Source organism: Canis lupus, chromosome 30 (genome assembly GCF_003254725.2).
Source record: "Canis lupus dingo isolate Sandy chromosome 30, ASM325472v2, whole genome shotgun sequence".
Classification (NCBI taxonomy): domain Eukaryota; kingdom Metazoa; phylum Chordata; class Mammalia; order Carnivora; family Canidae; genus Canis; species Canis lupus.
In genome coordinates this window covers 16610519-16633268 of record NC_064272.1, presented here as the reverse complement: position 1 = coordinate 16633268, position 22750 = coordinate 16610519, and the positions used below count along the sequence as shown (strand labels likewise).

The 22750-nt window shown below is 38.9% G+C and overlaps 2 protein-coding genes and 1 non-coding gene across 5 annotated transcripts in view; 1 reads left to right on the top strand and 2 right to left on the bottom strand.

Annotated features, from left to right (window-relative positions):
- Positions 1-17044, top strand: part of USP50 (ubiquitin specific peptidase 50) — a 46119-nt gene extending 29075 nt beyond the window's left edge. Inside the window, exon 7 of one of the 2 annotated variants that reach the window (XM_049104016.1) lies at positions 15944-17044. In XM_049104016.1, coding sequence (XP_048959973.1) covers positions 15944-16192 — 249 coding nt within the window. In that variant the 3' untranslated portion in view covers positions 16193-17044. Of the gene's footprint in view, positions 1-15178; positions 15439-15943 lie in introns of those variants that run through there. The other variant, XM_025472814.3, reaches the window with a different exon arrangement.
- Positions 6825-6926, bottom strand: LOC112676243 (U6 spliceosomal RNA). The gene has a single exon (XR_003146408.1). It is a non-coding gene; the product is annotated as a U6 spliceosomal RNA (small nuclear RNA).
- Positions 16490-22750, bottom strand: part of USP8 (ubiquitin specific peptidase 8) — a 66351-nt gene continuing 60090 nt past the window's right edge. For both annotated transcript variants that reach the window (XM_025472811.3, XM_025472813.3), the window contains 5 exons: positions 22231-22441; positions 20721-20957; positions 19958-20100; positions 17528-17660; positions 16490-17374 (listed from right to left, as the gene is read on the bottom strand). In XM_025472811.3, the coding sequence (XP_025328596.1) occupies positions 17189-17374; positions 17528-17660; positions 19958-20100; positions 20721-20957; positions 22231-22441 (910 nt within the window). In that variant the 3' untranslated portion in view covers positions 16490-17188. The remainder of the gene's footprint in view (positions 17375-17527; positions 17661-19957; positions 20101-20720; positions 20958-22230; positions 22442-22750) is intronic.

Sequence of the window (22750 nt, the reverse complement as noted above, 5' to 3'; positions counted from 1 at the left end):
TTCTTAATTTTACTTTCTGTTGCCTCATTATTAGTGTATGGGAATGCAACAGATTTCTGTACATTGATTTTATATCCTGCAACTTTACCAGAAGTGATGAGTGATTTCAGTAGTTTTTTTGGTGGAATTTTTAAAGTTTTCTACATACAGCATTATGTCATCTGCAAATAGAGTTTTCCTTCTTTCCTACAAATTTGGATGCTTTTTATTTCTTTATGTTATCTAATTTCTGTGGCTAGCACTTTCCAGTACTATGTTGAATAAAAGTGGTGAGTGGACATCTTTGTCTTATTCCTGTACTTATGGGGAAAACTCTCAGGTTTTCCCCAAGGAGTATGATGTTGGCTGTGGGTATTTCATAGAAGGCCTTTATTATGTTGAAATATATTGTTCCTTCGAGACCTACTTTGCAGAGTATTTTTATCATGAATGAATGTTGTACTTTGTCAAATGCTTTTTCTGTATCTATTGAAATGATCATCTGTTTTTTTATAATTTCTCTTATTGATGAAATATATCACATTGATTGTTTGCAAATATTGAACTACCATTGCTTCCCAGTATTAAATTCCACTTGCTTGTGGTATGATTTTTTAAATATACTGTTTGATTTGGTTTGCTAATATTTTGTTGAGGACTTTTGGATTTATATTCATGAGAGATCCTGGCCTGCACTTCTCTTTTTTGTGTTTGTGTTTTTTAAAAATTTATTTATTCATGAGAGACACAGAGAAGCAGAGACATAGACAGAGGGAGAAGTAGGCTCCATGCAGGGAGCCCAGTGTGGGACTCAATCCTGGGACTCCAGGGTCACAACATGAGCTGGAAGGCAGATGCTTAACTGCTGAGCTACCCAGGTGTCCCTTTTTTTGGTGGTTCTTTATCTGAATTTGGTATCAGGATGATACTGGCTTCATAGAATGAATTTGGAGGTTTTCCTTCCTCTTGAACTTTTTGGAATAGTTTGAGAAGAATGGTATTAACTCTTCTTTAACTGTTTGGTAGAATTCACCTGTGAAGCCATCTGGTCCTGGACTTTTGTTTGTTGAGAGGTTTTTGGTCACTGCTTCAATTTCATTGCTGGTGACTGATGCATTCAAATTTCCTATTTCTTCCTGTTTTAGTTTGGTTGGTTATATGTCTCTAGATATTTATCCATTTTTCCTGTGCTGTCTAGTTTGTTGGCATATAGCTTTTCGTAATATTCTGTTACAGTTGTTTGATTTTTGTGGTGTTATTTCTTTTTTATTAGCAATTTTCATTATTTGGATTCTATTTCTTTTTTTAATGAGTCTTGTTAGAGGTTTATCCATTTTGTTATCTTTTCAAAGAATCAGCTCCTGGTTTCATTTTTTTTTTTTTTTTTTTAGTTTGTCATTTCTTTCTGCTCTAATCTTTATTATTTCCTTCCTTCTGTGTTTTGGGGTTATGTTTGTTCTTTTTCTAGCTTATGCCTTTAAGGCATAAGATTAGGTTGTTTGAGTCTTTTCTTTCTTCTTGGGGTAGGCCTGTATTGCTATAAACTTCCCTCTTAGAACACATTTGCTGCATCCCAAGATTTTGGACCATTGTGTTTTCATTCTCATTTGTTTCCATGTAATTTTTAATTTCTTCTTTGATTTCTTTGTTGACCCACTCATTGTTTAGTAGCATGTTATTTAACCTCTATATATTTGTGCTCTGGAAAGAGCACAAATCTTGTTGATTTCCAGTTTCATAGCATTGTGGTCAGAAAAGATGCATGGTATGATTTTGATCATCTTGAATTTGTCAAGACTTGTTTTGTGGCCTAACGTGATCTATTCTGGAGAATGTTCTTTGTGCACTTGAAAGAATGTGTATTCTAATGTTTTAGGGTGGAATGTTTGAATATATCTGGTGAATCCATGTGGTCCATCGTGTCATCATTCAAAGCCATTATTTTCTTGTTAATTTTCTGTTTACATAATGTGTCCACTGATGTAAGAGGGGTGTTAAAGTCCCCTACTATTATTATATTATTATTGATTGGTTCCTTTATGTTTGTTATTAACCACTTAATGTATTTGGGGAGCTTCTATGTTGGGTGCACAAATATGTACAATTGTTACAGCCTCTTGTTGGATCATCCCTTTTCTTATTATATAGTGTCCTTCTTTGTCTCCTGTTATGGTCTTTTTTTAAGATTTTATTTTATATTTTAATTAATTAATTAATTAATTAATTAATTAATGAGAGACACAGAGAGAGAAGCAGGCTCCATGCAGGGAGCCCAATGTGGGACTCGATCCTGGGTCTCCAGGATCACACCGTGGGCTGAAGGTGGCGCTAAACCACTGAGCCACTGGGGCTGCCCTGGTCTTTGTTTTTTGGTTTTTCTTTTTGTTTGTTTGTTTTTAGATTTTATTTATTTTTTATTTTTTTTTAATTTTTATTTATTTATGATAGTCAGAGAGAGAGAGAGGCAGAGACACAGGCAGAGGGAGAAGCAGGCTCCATGCACCGGGAGCCCAATGTGGGATTCGATCCAGGGTCTCCAGGATCGCGCCCTGGGCCAAAGGCAGGGGCCAAACCGCTGCACCATCCAGGGATCCCTGGTCTTTGTTTTAAAGTCTGTTTTGTCCGATGTAAATATTGCTACCCCAGCTTTCTTTTGGCATCTGTTTGAATGATAAGTGTTTCTGCATCCCTTCACTTTCAATCTGCAGGTCTCTCTTGGTCTGAAATGAGTCTCTTGTAAGCAGCATATAGATGTGTCTTGTTTTTCGTGTTTTTGTTTTTGTTTTTTATCCACTCTGTCATCCTGTGTCTTTTGACTGGAGCATTCAGTCCATTTACACTCAAAGTAATATTGATAAATATGTATTTATTGCTATTTTGTTACTTGATTTTGGTTGTTTCTATATTCTCTGATCCTTTCTTTCTCTTTTTCATGTTTTGTTGACTTTCTTTGATATACTTAGATTCCTTACTCTGTATTCCTTGCATATATATCATTGTTTTTTATTTATGTTTACCATTAGGTTTCTATATAACATCTTCTGCATATAGCAATCTGTATTAAGTTGATGGTCATTTAAGTTTAATACCATTCTTTACTCCTCTGCCCATGTTTTAGGTATATGGTGTCCTATTTTGCATCCTTTTATTTTATGAGTCCCTTGACTGATTTATAGAAATACTTATTTTTACTGCTTTTGTATTTTTTACTTTTCATAATCTCACTTATGGTCTTTTTTTTTTTTTTTTTTTTTTTATGATAGTCACAGAGAGAGAGAGGCAGAGACACAGGCAGAGGGAGAAGCAGGCTCCATGCACTGGGAGCCCGACGTGGGATTCGATCCCGGGTCTCCAGGATCACGCCCTGGGCCAAAGGCAGGCGCTAAACCGCTGCGCCACCCAGGGATCCCACTTATGGTCTTAATTTCCAGTCAAAGTTTCCCTTGAATATTTCTTGTAGTACTAGTTTAGTGGTCCTGAACTCCTTCAGTTTTGTCTGAGAAACTATCTTCTTTTTTTTTTGCCTTGCTGGATAGAGTATTCTTGGCTGTAGATTTTTCTCTTTCAGCATTTTGCAGGCCAGAAGGGAATGACATGACATATTCAAAGTTCCTGCTGAAAAATCCACTTACAGCATTATGGGGTTTCACTTGTATATAACTGTCTTCTTTTTCTGGCTGTGTTATTTTTTTATATTTTTATTTATTTGTTTATTCACTTATGAGATACACAGGCAGGGGGAGAAGCAGGCTCCCTGTAGGGAGCCTGATGTGGAACTCGACCCACATGATCCCAGGACCCCAGGATCACAACCTGAGCCAAAGGCAGATGCCACTGAGCCACCCAGGCATCCCTTTCTTGCTGCTTTAAAAAACCTTTTATTCACTACTCTTTGCCATTTTAATTATGTGTATTGTGTAGACTTCCTTGCATTGAATTTTTGTGGGAATCTCTGTGCTTCTTGGATCTGGATCTGGATATCTGTGTTGTTCCCCAGAGTAAGGAAATTTTCAACTATTATTTCTTCATGTAAATTTTCTGCCCTCTTACCTCTCTCTTCTTTTTCTGAGATCCCTATAATGTGGATGTTATTATGCTTAATGGAGTCACTGAGTTCCCTAAGACTATGCTCAATTTACATAATTTTCTGTCCTCTGCTTTGCTCAGCTTGGTTAGTTTCCATACTCTGCCTCTCACGTTATTCATTCATTCTTCTGCTTCATCTAGTCTGCTATTTATGTCATCAGGTGTATTTTTAATTTCACTTATTGTGTTCTTCATCTCTGATTGGTTCTTTTTAAAAAATATATATTATTTTTCTGACCAAAGTGCAATGATTTTAAATCTCCTTAAATAACCAGAAAAGGACTCAAGAACATAAAACAAAAATGGGAAATTAACCATTAGATATTTTTATTTCATACCAACCTTACAATTTGTCTGGAAAACAAACAAAAACACTTTGAATGATATGTTACTAAAACACTAACCAAATAATTTTACCATAAGCCTAGTACATGCACTTCAAGATTTCACTGCTAGGAATTTTGTGAAGACCAGTTTAATCATTAATAACGCTATATAATAGAGCACAGGAACACATGTCCTTAAATGTAGTTCTTGCCCCTTACCCTCAGAGTTATATCAGAGTAAAGCTGACAATTCTACTAAGCCCCGAGCCCCCAGTGACCCATCCCACTCCCTGGAAGCAAAGAAGATGCCCTGTCACACAACTTTCTATAAGTTGTAATAAAACGAAGCCTTAGTTTTCTTACTTCCTATGGGAAACGGTCATTTATTTGATAAATACTAAAGCACTTCTAGGAATTCATTTTAGGAGTTTGTTTACCAAACACATTTTGTAAGAACGGTTACACAAAAAGTTCCTTTGGAATTTGGTCTACAAATTCACTTAAAGGTTGGAAATTTCGGGATCCCTGGGTGGCGCAGTGGTTTGGCGCCTGCCTTTGGCCCAGGGCGCGATCCTGGAGTCCCGGGATCGAGTCTCACGTCAGGCTCCCGGTGCATGGAGCCTGCTTCTCCCTCTGCCTATGTCTCTGCCTCTCTCTCTCTCTCTCTGTATGACTATCATAAATAAATTTTAAAAAATTAAAAAAAAAAAGAATAAAAAAAAAAGGTTGGAAATTTCAAACCTATAAGAAAATGAAGTAGGGAATCCCTAACCCTAACATATTGTAATACTAAAGAGATAACCACACATACTAAAAAGTTTTGCTCACAGAAGACACGGACTTTAAGCAATGTGCTTTTTGAATAAAAACAACTAGCTGATATTCTTTGTTTTTTTTTTTTTTCTTTTTTTTTTTTTATCTCTTTGTTAAGGATCTCACTGATGTCCTCTACTCTTAAGTCCAGTGAGTATCTTTGTGAAAACTCTCTATCAGGCACATTACTTGTATCCATTTCACTTTGGTCTCTATCTGTGGTTTGGTCCTGATCTTTTATTTAGAAAATGTTTCTTTGTCTCTCATTTTGTCTAACTCTCTGTGACTGTTTATTTCTCTGCGTTAGGAAAGTCAGATACTTCTCTTGCTTTGTGAAGAAGAGGTCCTGTAGTGGCCTGCCACACAGTGTCCCCTGTCCCCAGGACCTGGTGTTCCTGTGAGGCTCTCCTATGTATGTTGTATATGCTCCACTGTTGAATCATGGCCTTGTTTCCCTTCAGTCTGGTTGTGTGCAGAGGCTGCCTTTGCCTGTTGTGGGCCCTGAGGTGTGTGGTAGTCTGCTCGCAAAAGGAGACCTGCCCCCACCGCTACTGGAAGTGATGTCCTGCAAGATGCACAGTCCAGGAGATGTGGTTAACAGTTTGCGCTGGTGTTGGGGGATGGGGCCCACGGGACCAGGACTGACCTGAGTCTGCCTGGGAAGGACAGATCCGCCAAAGCTTGGGGGCGGGGGGTTGGGCCTTGGTGCTGGCAAGTTGTTAGAGGAGAGTCTGCTGTGCTCTTTCCCACAGGTGGCGGTTGTTGATGCTGGGGTTGGGGTTGGGGGAATGGCACCTGCCAGCTCCTCTGTTCCTGAGGCCTCTCCCTGTGCTTGCTAGCTCTCCTGGCCACACTCGGAGATGAGCAAATCACTCTCCCTCCTGTCCACCCCAGGTGCTTTTGCAAGCTGTTGGTTCTACGCAGTACCTGCACAGACTGTCCTGCGGGGACGCTGCTTCCTAATGCCCTCCAGTCTCTCCCAGAGCCAAGCCCACTGAGTTTTAAAATTCCAGGCTTAGCCCCGCTGGTATTAAGAACTCATGAAATTTAGCCCCTCTCCCTATCAAAGGCAAATATTACAGAAACTCATCCTCCCCATTTATGGGCTCCCTCCCTGCTGATGGGAAAGTCTGTTTTCCGCCTTTGTGGGTGCCATGTGCTCCCGCTCCCCCACTGACCGCCATGTCTGTTCCGCTCCCTTACGGCATCTTCCCCTTTCTATCTTCTTCACTGTGGCTTCTTCCCTGTCTTTAGTTGTGACATTTGTTCTGGCAGTCTGGGTTATTTATGCTGATCTGGGTGTTATCTAGATGGATCTGTGAGATGTGGCAAACATCTTATGGCCATCATCTTCCCAGGCCTCTGGGTACTAATTTTATATCCTGCAACTTTACTGAATCCATTTATTCTAGTAGTTGTTTGGTGGAGTCTTTAGGATTGTCTACGTCTAATATCATGTCATCTGCAAATAGTGACAGTTTAACTTCTTTACTAACATGGATACCTCTTTTTAAATTTTGTTGTCTGCTAGCTATAGGTAGGACTTCTAGTATTATGTTGTTGTTTTAAAAGATTTTATTTATTCACAAGAGACACAGAGAGGCAGAGACACAGGCAGAGGAAGAAGCAGGAATTGGAGCAAATTGGAATGTCATTCTCACACAGGGGCCATGCTAATCTATATTATTCCAATTTTAGTGTATGTGCTGATGGAGTGAGCATGGTGAATGAGCCTTTAATGTATAGTTGAATGCAGTTTGTTAATATTTTGTGGAGGATTTTTGCATCTATGCTCATCAGGGATATTGGCCTATAGTATTTTTGTGATTTCTTTGGTTTTAGTATCAGGGTGATCCTGGCCTCATAGAATAAATTTGGAAGCTTTGGTTCCTCTTCTATCTTTTGGAATAGTTTGAGAAGAATGGGTATTAACTCTTCTGTAAATGTTTGGCATAATTCACCTGTGAAGCCTTCTGGTCCTGGACTTTTATTTTTTGGTAGTTTTTTTGAATACCAGTTCACTTTTTTTAAAAGATTTTATTTATTCATGAGAGACACACAGAGAGAAGCAGAGACACAGGCAGAGGGAGAAGCAGGCTCCATGCAGGGAGCCCGATGTGGGACTCCAGGGTCACACCCGGGGCCGAAGGCAGACACTAAACCGCTGAATCACCCAGGTGTCCCGTCAGTTCACTTTTGTTACTAGTAATCGGTCTCTCCAGATTTTCTATTACCTCCTGATTCAGTTTTGGAAGATTGTATGTTTCTAGGAATTTATCCATTTCTTCTGGATTGTCCAATTTGTTAGCAAATGACTTTTTATAATATTTTCTTATAACCCTTTGTATTTCTGTGGTGTTGATTGTTACTCTTCTTTCATTTCTCATTTTATTTATTTGCATCCTTTCTCTTTTTTCTTGGTGAGTCTGGCTGGGAGTAAATCAATTTTATTTTTTCAAGGAACTAGCTCTTGGTTTCATTATTTTTTTTTTCTTTTTTCTTTTTTGTGTGTGTGTCTATAACTTTATTTCTGCTCTGATCTTTATTATTTTCTTCCTTCTACTAATCTTGGGCTTGATTTGTTCTTTTTTTTTCTTTTTTTAGTTCCTTTAGGTGTATGGTTTAGGTTATTTGAGATTTTCCTTGTTCCTTGAGACAGGCCTGCATTACTATAAATTTCCCTCTTAGAACTGCTTTTGCATCCCAAAGATTTTGGATCATTTGTGTTTTCATGTATTTCTTTAAAATAACTTCTGGAGGGTATTATGCTGAGGGAAGTAAGTCAGTCGGAGAAGGACAAACATTATATGTTCTCATTCATTTGGGGAATATAAATAATAGTGAAAGGGAATATAAGGGAAGGGAGAAGAAATGTGTGGGAAATATCAGAAAGGGAGACAGAACGTAAAGACTGCTAACTCTGGGAAACGAACTAGGGGTGGTAGAAGGGGAGGAGGGCGGGGGGTGGGAGTGAATGGGTGACGGGCACTGGGGGTTATTCTGTATGTTAGTAAATTGAACACCAATAAAAAATTAAAAAAAAAACAAATAAAAATGGAGATACAAAATGAAAACAAAATTAAAATAACTTATATGATTGCTCCTATTGGTTGCTTAGTATAATGTTTTCTAGCCTCCTCATGTTTTGTGTTTTTTTCCAGTTTTTTTCTTGTGATTGATTTCTATTTTTCATACTGTTGTGGTCAGAAAAGATGCATGGTATGGTTTCAGTCTTCTTAAATTTACTGCCACTTTTTTCGTGGCCTATCATGTTCTGGAGAATGTTCTGTATGTACTCAAATGTGTATTCTGTTGTTTTTGTATGGGATGTTCATATATATCTGTTACATCCATCTGGTCCAGTGTTTCATTCAAAGACATGCTTTCCTTATTGATTCCCCCTGCCCTGGATGATCTGTCCATTGATGTAAGTGGGGTTTTAAAACTCTTTACTATTATTGTATTATCAACTTACTTCTCTATGTTAATATTTGCTGTATATATTTAGGTACTCCAATATTGGGTGAATAGATATTTACAACTGTTATGTCCTCTTGTTGGATTGATCCCTTTATTGTTATGTAATGCCCTTCTTTGTCTCTTCTTACAGTCTTTGTTTTAAAGTCTATTTTCTCTGAGATAAGTATTAGTACTTGGCTTTTTTCTTTTCTATTTTCTTGGTAAATGTTTTTCCATTCCTTCACTTTCAGTCTGTCTTTAGGTGTGAAGTGTCTCTTGTAGGCAGCATATAGATGGTTTGTGGTGGTGGTTTTTTTGTTTTTGTTTTTGTTTTGTTTTGTTTTGTTTTTTGTTTTTTTAAATCAGTTCCACCACCTTATGTGTTTTGGTTGGAACAATTAGGCCATTTCCATTTAATTATTAATAGGTGTACTTACTGCCATTTTGTTGTTTTCTGGTTGTTTTTGTAGTTTTGTTCTGGTCCTTTATTCTCTTTCCTTTATTGTGATTGACAAGTTTTGGTAGTGTTAGGTTTGGCTTTCTTTCTCTTTAAATTTTGTGTTCTGGAAGCTAGATGTCTATTTCCTTCCCTGGTTAGTATGGGAAGTTTTCAGCTGTTATTTCTTCAAATGAAGAAATTTCTTTTCTTAAACATAAGATCTTTTTTAAAAAAGAAATCTCTGCCTCCCAATATGGGGCTTGAACCCACAACCCTAAGATCAAGAGTTGCATGCTCTACTGGCTGAGCGAGCCAGGCACTCCTCCTCAAACAAATTTTCTGCCCCTTTCACTTCTTCTGGGGATCCCTATAATGCAAATGTTCTCTTGATGTTATCCAAGAGATCCCTTAACCTATCCTCATTTTAAAGATTCCTTTCTTAGCTTGGGTGCTTTCCATTGCCTTGTCTTAAAGACTGTTGATATGTTCTTCTTCACCTGCTAATCTGTTGATTCCCTCTAGTGTATTTTTTCATTTCAGTATTGTATTCTCCAACTCTGATTAATTCTTTTTTATATTTCCATCTACTGAAGGTCTCACTAACATCTTGCACACTTCTTTCCAGCCCAATGAGCATCTTTACAATCATTATTTTTGGTTCTTTTTTTCATATTATCTCCATTTCATTTAGTTCTTTTTCTGTGGTTTTGTCTTGTTCTTTCTTTTGGAGCATATTCCACTGTCTCCATTTTTCTTGACTTTCTGCATTTCCTTGTATGCATTAGCTGGAATGGCTCCTTCTCAACTTGAGGGAATGATCTTGTGTTTGTCATCCCTTATGTAGACTTTGTGTGCTTGGTGACTTTTACTGGCTGGCTAGAGCTGTGGATGGCGTAGCCTGAGGGTTCTGGGGCTCTCCATGTAGTGGGAGCCCTGGCAGGACCCAGCTAACAGTGAAGTAAGGGCAGACTGTTTGGTCTCTGGTTTCTCCACACAGTGGGTCCCCCTGACTGGACAGCTGAGGCTAAAGTGGGTGCAAGCCGGGATATGCTGAGGCTCTACACATAGAAGGGACCTTAGCAAGGCAGCTAAAGTTAAGGTGGGATGTTATCCAGGGTGTCCCAGGGCTCTCTGCACAGATGGTGCCTCGATAGGTGACAGGGACAGAGGTGCAGTATGGGCCAAGAGGCCCTGGGGCTTCTGCCATAGCAGGCACCCTGGCAGGTCAGCTGAAGCTGAAGTGGGTACAACACAGGGATCCCATGGCTCTCCAGGCAGTAGGCCCCTGTCAGGATAGCCAAAGCTGAAGCAGACACAGGACATGGTGTCCTGGGGTTCTGGGTGCTGAGGGCACCCTGGCAGGACCACAGAAACCGAAATAGGTGAGAGCTGAGGTGTCCTGGGGCAGTCTGTGCTGGGGCACCCAGGCAGGGTAGCTGGAGCTGAGATATTGTGTAGGATGGGAGGTCCCTACGGGGGGTGCCCTGGTGAGATAGGTAAAACTATGTGGGAGCAAGCAGGGGAGAGGGTGCTGGGGCTCTACACACAGAGAGCACCTTGGTAGGACAGATGAAGCCAGAGGGTCAGCCTGTGGTGTCCCAGGAGTCTGCGCACATAGGGTGCCTTGGAGGGACAGCTGGGGCCTAGGTGGGCTACAGGCTGAGAGGTCTTGGGCCACTCTGCACAGAAGAGGCACAGCTGAAGCTAAAATGGTCACTGGCCAGTATGTAGTCCCTGGGATGTCCACACACAATGTGCCCTGGCAGGACAGCTCTGGAACTGTGAAGGGGTTGCAAGGTGGATTGTCCAAGGCTCTTCACACTGATGGGACAGCTGAAGCCAAATTAGGTTCAGGCTAGGGTTTCCTGGAATGTTCGGTGCATGCCTTGGCTGAATGACTGGAGCCAAGGCCGGTGTGGCAGGAGGATTCCGGGGTGTCCAGTGCAGTAGGTGACCTGGCAGGGTGGCCAGGACCGATGCAGACATGAGCTGGGGGCTCCCCGGGGGCACTTCATGCGGGGAGCACCTCCGGCAGGATAGCTGGATCTGAAGGAGACATCAGTTGGCAGGTTTCACAGTGGTCTGCACCGCAGGTGCCCTGATAAGCCACCTGAAGCTGAAGTGGGTGGGCCTGGAGTCTCCCAGCATGCTTTGCGCCTGTGTCTCCTTGGCATAAATGCCAGAGCTATTGTGAGGGCTAACCAGGGGGGTTCCCATGCACTGCCCTGTGGCCGCCTTGGTGGGACCGGCGGGGTGGTATGTGCTGGGGGTCTGGGGGCAGGCCGGTTAGGGCATCTGGATGGTGCGCACTGGCCTTGCTGTCAGGGTGGAAGGGCAGCACACACTGCGCCCATCAGCCCCTCCCGCCCAGAGAGTGTTCTAGCAGCAGCCCTGCCGTTTAGCAGAGTTCTAGGCCTGGCTCTTCTATGTGCTGGTTGCTCTTTTAAGCCACTGGGTTTTTTTCTGTGCCCGAGGACGGAGGAATCTGTTCCTGGTCCCTTAGTATTATCCCTTCCCATAGACCCTTAATTACTGGGTCTCCGTTTTTCTTGCTGTTCTCTTTCGTTGTTCAGTTGGCCCTCAGTTCTTCAGGAAGAGCCGCTCTATAAATAGATGTAACTTGGTGTGGTCCGTGGGGACAGTGAATTCAGGGTCTTCCTATATCACCATCTGGGGACTGGACCTCGCCTGGCTGAATTGTTTTTTATGCTCTTTAAGGGCGAGGACTCCCTTTCCTCTTTCCATCTGGCTCTCCTAGCATGAAGCCCCACTGATTTTTGAAGCTGCTGAAGATAATCCCCACTGGTTTTCAAAGCCAGGTGTTAGGAACTCCTCTTCCCAGTGCAGGTCCCCAGGGCTGGGGGTGCCTGGTGTGGGGTCTGATCCTCTCCCTCCTCGGGGCTGGTGGTGCCCCTCCTGTTTGTGGACCAGGGGCATGGTCGCCTCCATTCGTCCTACCCTTTTATGTGGCCCTCTCCCTAGATTAACTGTGGAGGGTCTGTTCTTCCTGTCTTATATTTCCCAAATTTGAAGATTCATGACTTTTATTAATAGTTTTGTCATTATCACTTTTAAGATTTTATCTATTCATGAGAGACAGAGAGAGAGGCAGAGGGAGAAGCAGGCTCCCCATGGGAGCCCAATGTAGGACGTGATCCCAAGAACCTGGGATCATGACCCCCTAGCCAAAGGGCAGACGCCCAACCACTGAACCACCCAGGTGCCCCAGTCATTATCACTTTTAATATGGTCTTGCTCCTAAAATACACTCTTCTAGAACTTTTTTTTTTTTTTTTTTTTAAGATTTTATTTATTTGAGAGAAAGGGAGCACAGAGGGAGAAGAAGGAGAGGGAGAGGGAGAAGCAGACTCCCTGCTGAGCCGGGAGCCCAGGATCATGACCTGAGCCGGAAGGCAGAGGCTTAACTTACTGAACCATCCAGGTGCCCCCCTTTTAGAACTTCTAGGTATATACTGAATCTTCTCATCTAGTTTTTCCATCACTACTACATTCAGGGTAATTTCCTTAGGTTTTTTTTTTTTTTTTAAGATTTTATTTAATTATTCATGAGAGACAGAGGCAAGAAAAAGGCAGGAGCAGAATCCCTGTGGGGAGCCTGATGCAGGACTCAATCCCAGGACCCCGGGATCATGACCTGAGCTGAAGGTAGACACTCAACCTCTGAGCCACCCAGGCGTCCCTAGTTTTATCTTTATATTCATTGTCTCTTCAATTCTATGTACTATTTAATTGCTACGTCAGTCTTTTTATACTAAATATTAAAGTATTTCTCATTTCTGGAAGTCCTCTTTTTTTTTTTTTTTTTGAAGTCCTCTTTTTTGTTAGCTTCTTTCTCTTAAATGTCTATCGCTTTAAACATGTTTTTGTAGTCTCTGTTTGGTAAATCTATTATCTAAAGTCCTTGGGAAGGGGAGTTAATCATGCCACTTATTGCCTTCTGACTTACTCATGGGGATGTAGTTTCTACATGTGTTCTGTAATTCTGAACTGTGAGCTCAGCATCATTGTGATTTTGTATGTGTGTATCCTGGACACCCTGAATTAAGGCACACCTATCCAGAAAAAGATACTTTTGCCAAGTGCCACCCAAATAATTCTCAAAATAACCCCCAAAATAAATTCACAGGCTTCTAAGAACATTTAGGTAGTGTAATTTTGAATCCCAAGTAAGACAGATCTGTGGTAACAAATTCCAGGAATGACTCACTCTCTGTATCAATAGCCTAAGCTAAGACAAGAACTGATTTATCCTTTATTGAAGGTGAGTGTCTAAGACTCCTGGCTATGTGTGTGGCTCTCAATCCAATGCCTTACCTTGCAGAGACCTAAGACTTTACCTCCTGTGCATGTATAATCTTTAAAATCCAGGCACCCTGGTTCCAGAGACCAGGAACTGTCCTTACTCCCAGGCAGTCACAATATCAACCACGTATCTGGTTTTTAGTTCCTGTTTTTGGCCATTGGGGATTACTCTTACTGTAAAATCTTTAGTATCAGCTATGCATTTCAAAGTGTTTACCAAGTTTATCCAACTTTTGTTAAGGTTTTGTAACTAAGGCTTTCACGTTAGCTGTCAGCCATAACTGCTGGAAATTTAAATCTAGAAAGATGCTTTACCTTCTATTATGTCAAAAAACATTTTTTTTTACATTAAATTATCAAAACTGAACATCATATTCCAGCTGTGACCAGTCTGATGATCCATTCAAAACAATACTTCATCATCTGGACACTACATATCCACCAGATTTCTTTCTCAAATTGTATCACACTGTCATGGGTACCATTTTATAAATAATGAAGCTGAAGCATGTCAGCTTAAGGTCATAGGAGCAGGACTAGAGCTTGGATCTTTTAAGTGTCAGCTTTGGGATACTTCCATAACATGTAAGTCAGAGGTAGGGAAAATGAAGGTTTAAGGGAACATTAAGTACCTCCTATATGTTCTTAATATCAAAGATACCCAATAACTGCTGTATAAGAGATATCTTATTACCCCATTTTCATAGATGGGGGAATTAAAGCTCAGAGAGGTTAATTTACTTAAGGTCATTGTGTAGTATTAGAGCTGAATTCTCAGAATGGACTATAAAAATTCATCATCTTCCTTCTATACCAGGGGTCAGCAAACTTACTCTGTAAAAGGCCAGACAGTAAATATTTTAGGCTTTGTGGGCCATGTGGTCTCTTTTGCAACTATTCAGCCTTTACTGTTGTAGTGTGAAAGCAGCCACTGAGAAATGTAAAATGAATGAGCATCGCTGTGTATCCCATAAAACTATTTACTGAAATTTGGGTTTCATATAATTTTCACGTCACAAAATATTAATTTTTTTCAACTATACAAAATATGAAATGCATTCTTAACTCACAGGCCACACAAAAGCAGGCTGTGGGCTGCATTTGGCCCATGGGCAACTGTTTGTTGACCCCTGATCTAAACCATACTGCCTTCTGAGAAGTGAGGTTCTCCAGTGTCTGCTTCAAACATTCCTTTACCAGGTTAGGAAAGACATGGGAAAAAGAGAATGGAATAGGTTCTTCTCTGGATGCTACGTGACTGAGGGGGTTGTTCCTGCCCAAGCTCCTCAAATTATGTAGTAGCAATGTGGAGTTGTTTAAATGTCTTACCCCAACGTTAAAAGTCTTTTTTTCATGTCTCTCCTTAGCCCATCTTCCAAATTAAACCGTAAGCTCATTTAGGAAAGAGGACTATCTTATAATTTCTTTTAATGTTTAATAGTCTATGCATAGTAGGTGCTCACTATTCAGTGATAAATATTTGATGCTGCCAAATACTATCCTATCTCATTCACACTGTTTAAATAGTCAGTGGGCCCAATATAGAAGTAGTTCAACAAATGAAAAATAGTAATAGCAGTTAGGCCATATGCAGGATTTAACAATATTATCATTTTTCTGTAGTTACTATGAAACCACAAAAAAGGGACAATTAGTGTAAGGGACAACTATGGAAAATATTTCTTGGCCCTACCTTTTTTAGTTCCAGTAGCTATTTGCCTGTGAATACTAAGTCTGACATTCCTTCTCCTAGAACCATTTTGGTGATCTGGATGGTGGCCACTACACTGCTTTCTGCAAGAACTCAGTGACCCAAGCCTGGTATAGCTTTGATGACACACGAGTCAGTGAGATTCCAGATACTTCAGTTCAAACTGCTACAGCCTATCTCCTGTTCTACAGCTGCCAGCCCTTTTCAATACCTATAAAAAAATGCAAGAGCTAGGAAAATGGTGTTTCCTGAAAACTGCAAAAAAGCCAAGTTTTGCTTTGTCATTAAACTCTTGCAACTTACTTGCATCACTCACATTTTTAAGTCTTTCTGGTATATTGTTCACCCTTTTACATGATAAGGCTCTACCAAAGAAGATAGGTCCTGGCCTACTGAAAAAGGCAGCATGTAAATGATGAAATGCTAATTGATGGGGGCCTTCAAAGCACTGCAAATTATGTATTAATTTCAGGGTTCAAAATTCAATGTTTATTAAGATGAATTTATCACAGAACCTCTCAATTATATATTTCCAAGAAATTATTTCCCAAAGATACTTCATGGAGCTAAACCAAAGTAAGTTTTCTTCAAGTGGCTCTGTGACCTTAAGAATATGATTTGAAAATATTCAGTTAATCAAACAATTTAGCCAATAACTCTAATAAGTCACTTAGACCAACTGCAGAACATGAAAAATTGCCAACCTCACAATTCAAAATTCGTCCTTTCATCCTCTCCCTGACAGTCCACTAATGGTGATTATCTTTCTTTTTTTTTTAATATTTTTTCTTTATTTATTTATGATAGTCACACACAGAGAGAGAGAGGCAGAGACACAGGCAGAGGGAGAAGCAGGCTCCATGCACTGGGAGCCCGACGTGGGACTTGATCCCGGGTCTCCAGGATCGCGCCCTGGGCCAAAGGCAGGCGCCAAACCGCTGCGCCACCCAGGGATCCCCTAACGGTGATTATCTTTCAGGAGCACCTTTTACAATCTTATTTTTACATGGAGAGTTTTTATTCACTTCATCTATAGCAATTGAGTCCGTGAGGTAAATAATAAATTCTAAGCTCCTCTCTGTCTTTTAATATATCATTTTGTAAAGATACGGTTCTTAATGCAGTTCACTTTGCAGTCATATTTGACTCCTATGCCTTTCTATTCTAATCCGGACTCCCAACTCTGAGAATCCTAAGTGCTATATGCAGTTCTAGATCAAGTTGAAGGAAGAGTAAAATCTGGTCCTAATAGAACAGGGTAAATGAACTAAATTTTAAGTCAATGTAGTAGGATAAAGTGTGTGTGTATATTAAATAGTTTGATAATATAAAATTAAAGACAGTACACTTAAAGGGTTTTAAATTATTTTTCTCATTAAGATTTTAATGTAGGTGTAAATGAAAATTCATTTTAAAAAATTAAAGAAAGTTTCCATTTATTTTTTTAGAATAAAGATTTAGTGCACAAATACAGCCCAAAGCCAACAAAAAAATAGCTTTGCCCTGTCATTTCCCTAAGAAAGCACTGCAGTTACTCAGAATAGGCCAAAAGAAAAACAAACAATCCTCTGAGTTCTAGGCTTCACAAAAGGACCACATATTATACTATGTACATTGATTTGATGTGCAAGTGTGCAATAAATATATACACATACATTCCTATCTGCTTTACATCATTCTAGAGTATTCATAGATCAAGCTGGGATTTAGAAATGTGAAAAGGCCATAACAGTGAAAAAGGAAAAAAAGGATAGAATGGTTTTTAGACCGGTAGAATAATAATGCTTAGCTAGTTAATTACTTTAACTTTGGAGCAAACTATAAAGGTTTTGAAATAAATGGTACCTGTAAGGAGTGCTTACTGCAATAGTTGTTAAATATTATTAGTCAGTTTTTTGATAATAGCACTGACCTAAAATATATGGTGATAATAACATAGCTCCCACTGTCCTAGAATTCCTCTAAAGGGCCAGCTATAGCTATCCAGTATAAGTATGTCGAGTTGTTTCGCTCAGCGTCTTAAAAGATAACTAGCTTATAACCTACTTCTCCTTATGTGGCTACATCAGCTGCTCGTGGTCCCAGTGAAGTATAAAAGAGGATATAAGCTGCCGAAGACTTCACAGAAGAAACAGAGATATCAGAAACTTCATGATCATCAAATTTAAACCACCGCTGTCTTGCCGCATTTTTACAATAGGCAGTGTAGTGGCCTCCATCCAGCCCACCGTAGTGATTCTGTGCCAAACGAGATGGACAATCAGTTCATATTGAAATTACTGACATATTTTAAATAATTCAAAGCTTTCTGTTATTTTCCTATGAAGGAACCACTTGCAACTCTTTCTTTCTAAACAAAATATGAAAATATTTAGTTCACAAGATACTTACTGAAACAGAAAACAAATTATATTTCTTCAAATTGTTCTTTGGGCCAATAACATACTGTGACAAGTCAAGATTTTCTAATGGGAAGTCCACAGAGGTCTGTAATTTCTGTTTCCACCTGCCATCATAGGAAAAACTGCGGAGCAAAACGTGACATTAATTAATACTGACAGACCAAAAATATCAGAATGACTCTAGTTCATTCCTCGATAGTCTAAACTTTTAGCCAGGACCATAAACCCCATTTCAAATACTCAGAATTTCAGTAGTGAAAGGACCTATAAAGACATCTGGCTTCATTTCCTCTTTACAAACAAGAAAACAGAGGCACACAGATATGAAATGACTTGCCCTAAGTCAAACAGCTAAGGGGGTAGAGACGAATCTTACCGTGGTCCCCGGACCCCTAGGCCAGCCAGAACTGTGAGAGGAGTTTTCTACAAAGCCAAAAACCTACAAAGACCCATGTTTATAATGTTAGTCCCCACACATGTCCAGAGGACAGACTACTGCTGGGGAAGCTGGAGCTGGAAACTGTAAGCACACAGACTACACAGGTATCCCCTCCTTTTCAAAAGTTGACATTACGCTGCTTTAATAGAAGACTTACGTTAGTCCTTGTTTTTGCTAACCAAAAGAAATCCAAGAGGATTTCTGCTTTTAAGAAAAAAGGTGAACAGTGAAAATAGCATTTGGCAGTATTTGTTCTGCAGTAAGCTGGTAGAGGCAGCAGGCACCTTGCCGAGCAGCAAGAGTGGCACCACCAAGTCTTTCCCGGAATACTCAGCATCAAGCTGTCGGCATCTGTGTTTTACCTTGACGTATTTTGTGCATCTCTTTGCAAGATGTGTCCTAAGGCATCAGAAAGGCCCAAGAGAAGGTTATTTTTGGGGTTTAGGAATGCTCAAGATTTTCCATATAAATTAATGGTAACTGCTTCTTTGCTTTTCACCGTTTTGCTTTATGAAAGATTTCACAGGAATACTCTACTCTCAGGTAGCAAGGTGAACTATAATGGCATTCCATGATCCTGACATATTCTGCTCCTTTAAACATCAAAATACTGGTATGTTGGTGAACTCTTATATCAGAATTTTCAAAAACTGAATTCTGAACCATTTATATTTTCAGATATTCTGCAAAGAGTAAAAGCAGCATTAAAAATTTTAACTGAACAAATGTGTAATCATTTATAGAATGTTTATACCTCCACAATCCTCAAGAAGACAAAAACTGATTCACAGCCTGCTGTTAAAAATTTTACATGAGAAATTTGAACACGTCAATGTTGAAAATATAACTGCCAAAGAATCTCCAGTAATACAATGAAGCAAATAATTAAAATAGAAGTGCTTTCTTGAAACTAAAATTACAGCTCAATAAAAAGATCAAACAATGACCCACTGTTATCACTCCATGGATAGATTATATACAAAGACCAGAAAAAAAAAAAAAAATCAAAACACTTAGGACATGTTTTATAACTCTCTATTAGAGGACCAGATCTTTTTCACTGGCTGGAGAAATCTGGACAAAAATGTCTGCACCCAACAATGGCATCCTTAACATCTTTAAGACTACACTTAAATCCTGTATTTCAGGGATGCCTAGGGCACCCCTGAGAAAGAGTCAAGGCACAGCTGGGCAAGTGCCTGACTCTTCGTTTTAGCTCAGGTCGTGATCTCAGGGTCATGAGGTCGAGCCCCACTTTGGGCTCCATGCTCAGTGTGGAATCTAAGACTCTGTCTCAAACTTCTCAGACTTCTCCTCTGTACATGAGCATTCACTATCTAAATAAATCTTTAAAAAATTCTTTATTTCACTTTCAGCCTAGTATTAAATCCTTTTTTAGTTTACTGTTTGATAAATTTTATTGGCTAATCATTTGTATTATACTGTATAAATACATTTTCATTTGATATTTTATAATATAAAATTATATATAAATATTATAAATAATAAACATAAATATATATTAAATATATATTAAATAGATTTTTAAGATTTTATTTATTTATTCATGAGAGACAGAGAGAGAGACAGGCACAGACACAGGCAGAGGGAGAAGCAGGCTCCATGCAGGGAGCCTGAAGTGGGACTCGATCCCAGGTCTCCAGGATCACACCCTGGGCTGAAGGTGGTGCTAAACCGCTGAGCCACCCGGGCTGCCCCAAATTTTGTATTTGAAATGTAATAATTAAATTTCCTTTAAAGAAAAAAAAAAAAAAAGATGACATTACATGAAAGAGTCATGTAGTCATTTTGCTGTTACTGCAAACACTAAGGTAAGGAACTAGAGTCTCCTCATTTCTGCCTTATTTCCCTAATCAGATATTTTCCTTTGCAATGCATCCTTAGCAGGCAGTACAACAAAATGACTTAGAATGAAGGACTTAGAATTCCTTCATCTAAATGGCAGAAAAAATTGTTTACCGTTTCAGATGCACTAAAAGCACAGGTGGCAACTTCCAGATTTCTATCTTTTTTAAAGAATCCCGTCGAGTTCTGCAATGACTGCAGTAAAACCTGTTGTTATCTGTGAGCTTCTCTTCTTTGGAAAATAATCTAAGGCAATCCTGGAGGCAGAAACAAGTAGCAGTTACTTATTCCTGTCTTCACAGTATCACTGAATGTCTACTCAATAAGTTACTCTGCCAGGCATGAGGGATATAACAGAGAACTAGAAGAAAACAATCCCCTCACAAACTTTATGACCTAGTGGGGAACCCAGATGAGAGAGCCGACCATAACAAGAGTGCAGAGCGTGGTGAGTGCTGCCTACGGTGGAGGGAAGCAGTCCTGCGTGTCTGCACTCTACCTGGTGTCTCAGGAAGTCTTGCTGGAAGAAATGACATTCTCAAGGAAGCAAACACAAAAATATCAACAAGCTAGCTAAATCACACTCTTTTTGTGAGGAAAACAGGCTACTTATTTGATCCCCCTGTGAAGCAAATTCTTGTAACTTTTAAAACTTCTTCAAAATGCAAACTTTAAAAAACATCAATTCTTAAAGTATTTTATAGGAAAATATCTTTTAAAAACTTAAAAAAAAAATCTTTTTCTAATATACATAGACAAAAAATAATATACATAGACATAATTAAAACAAAATTTATGTGTAAGTTTCATCTAAAAAAGTATATTTGTATGCATATAAACAGCATTTATTCTACAAATCATTTATTCTTGAGCTTACCTGTAATGTACATTTACTTGTAGAAGCTAAGGGTAGAGACAAATACATGAAGGCCTCAAATGTCCTAGACTTTTTGTGACAGGTGAGGCACTGTACTGTGGATTTGAACTGACCCTGAAAAAGTGCGACAATAATAGATTCATTGAGCTGCTTGTGTTTCTGCCAGGCATGTTCTGCAGCTTTAAAGTCATCAAGGTGATCATTGTTTTCTTCTTTATGTCTCTTCCGATTATCAGCCTGGAAATAAGATTAATATTAAAATTTATATTAATATCTCAAAGTTGACATTTATTTCTTTAAAGTTGACATTTAAATATAAAATTGAAAGAATATATGGAATATACTTTGCAGATTTAGAAACATTTTTGTTCATGAAAGAGTTCTAATCTCATTAAGTGCTATAAAAAAGTTGTAGCCAAAAATCTTCCTCTAAATCCCACTTTATCAGGAAAGTATGACTTATTTTTTATTTATTAAAGATCTTACTTATTTGAGAGAGAAAGTGTGTGAGGGAGAGGGAGAGAGAATCTGTAGCAGGCTCTGCACAGAGCCCACCTTGGGGCTCAATCTCACAACCATGAGATCATGACCTGAGTTGAAACTAAGAGTTGGACACTTAAATGACTGAGCCACCCAGGCACCCTATATGACTTATTTTATTAAATAGAAATTAATAAAATACATTTTCTTAAGGGATCGGGATTAAGGAGTACACTTGTGATGAGCAATGGCTATTGTATGGAAGTACTGAATCACTATATTGTACACCTGAAACTAATAGTACATTGTATGTTAACTAACTAGAATTCATAAAATACATTTTTAAAATTTTTGTTTTAACTTTATGTTGAAAATTTTGATTTTGAAAAGAAGACATTTCACACATAGCTGGGAGTTAGGGCTACAACTAGACAGGATTTATTTGTTGTCCTAGGCTCATGGATAGATACACACATGTATTTATATTCACCTATATATACACACACATACATGTGTGTAAAATACGATGTATTTTTTTGGTGTGTGTATATATATGTTCAGTGGTAACAGTGATACCAAAGGTATCTGAGAGATATGTGCCTGAGTAACTTTTCACATTAGTCCTTTGGTTATATAAGGTAATTCTTATTTTATAAACAAGGACGAAAATGATATATATAAATATATAATAATAAAGATGTTCAGGTAGTCTATAGCTAATCTTTTAGAAAATTTGTGTTTATGATTTACTTTCACATACATGTGGTCACATAGTACCTCTAACAACTATTTCAAAATTTACAATTTCTCACAATACGATCTATCCTTTTAGTAAACAAATATAAATTATATATTTCTTTTAAAATATTAGATCTATCAGATATGTTTTATAGTTCCCTGCCTTAGTACAAAGTCACTAGATTTGAATAAACTTGCACTGAACAATCACCTATAATTTTAAATTGCTATAAAAATTAGTGTTGAGCAACCCTAAAGAGCCTTTGCAACTTAGAAAAATCAAATTTCTTACTTTATTTAGATCTTCATGGAGACCATCCATTAGGAACAGAAGCAGTTCTTGTGAATCTTGCTGGCTATATCCTGCAAACTGGTCATTGATCTTCCCAATGGTGATTTTAAAGTCCTTTGGACTGATGTACCTGTATTGTCCTGTCCACAGGGCTTTCATAATTATGCCAAATTCTTCAGCCACTTCACCTTTATGCCCCAAGAGATTTGACCTTTGCAAATATAATTACCAATAAATAAATAAATAAAGGAATTTTTAAAAAGTCAAGGTACAGTGGGTTGACAAGGTCAACATTAAACTCTTTACATACTGTAACCCAACACTAAAGTATTTATTCACAGGTTTATTCCCAAACACTCATCTGAATCTTACTTTGCTTATAAGCATGCTGCTTCTGGGCTGCGAACCTCCAGTTAATTAACTGATGTCCCTACCTTTTTGCACTGCTCCTCTTCTGTCAGTGAGAGGAGAGGAGGCTTTACTCATATTTTCCTTAAGAATAAAGATGTTTTTCCCCTTT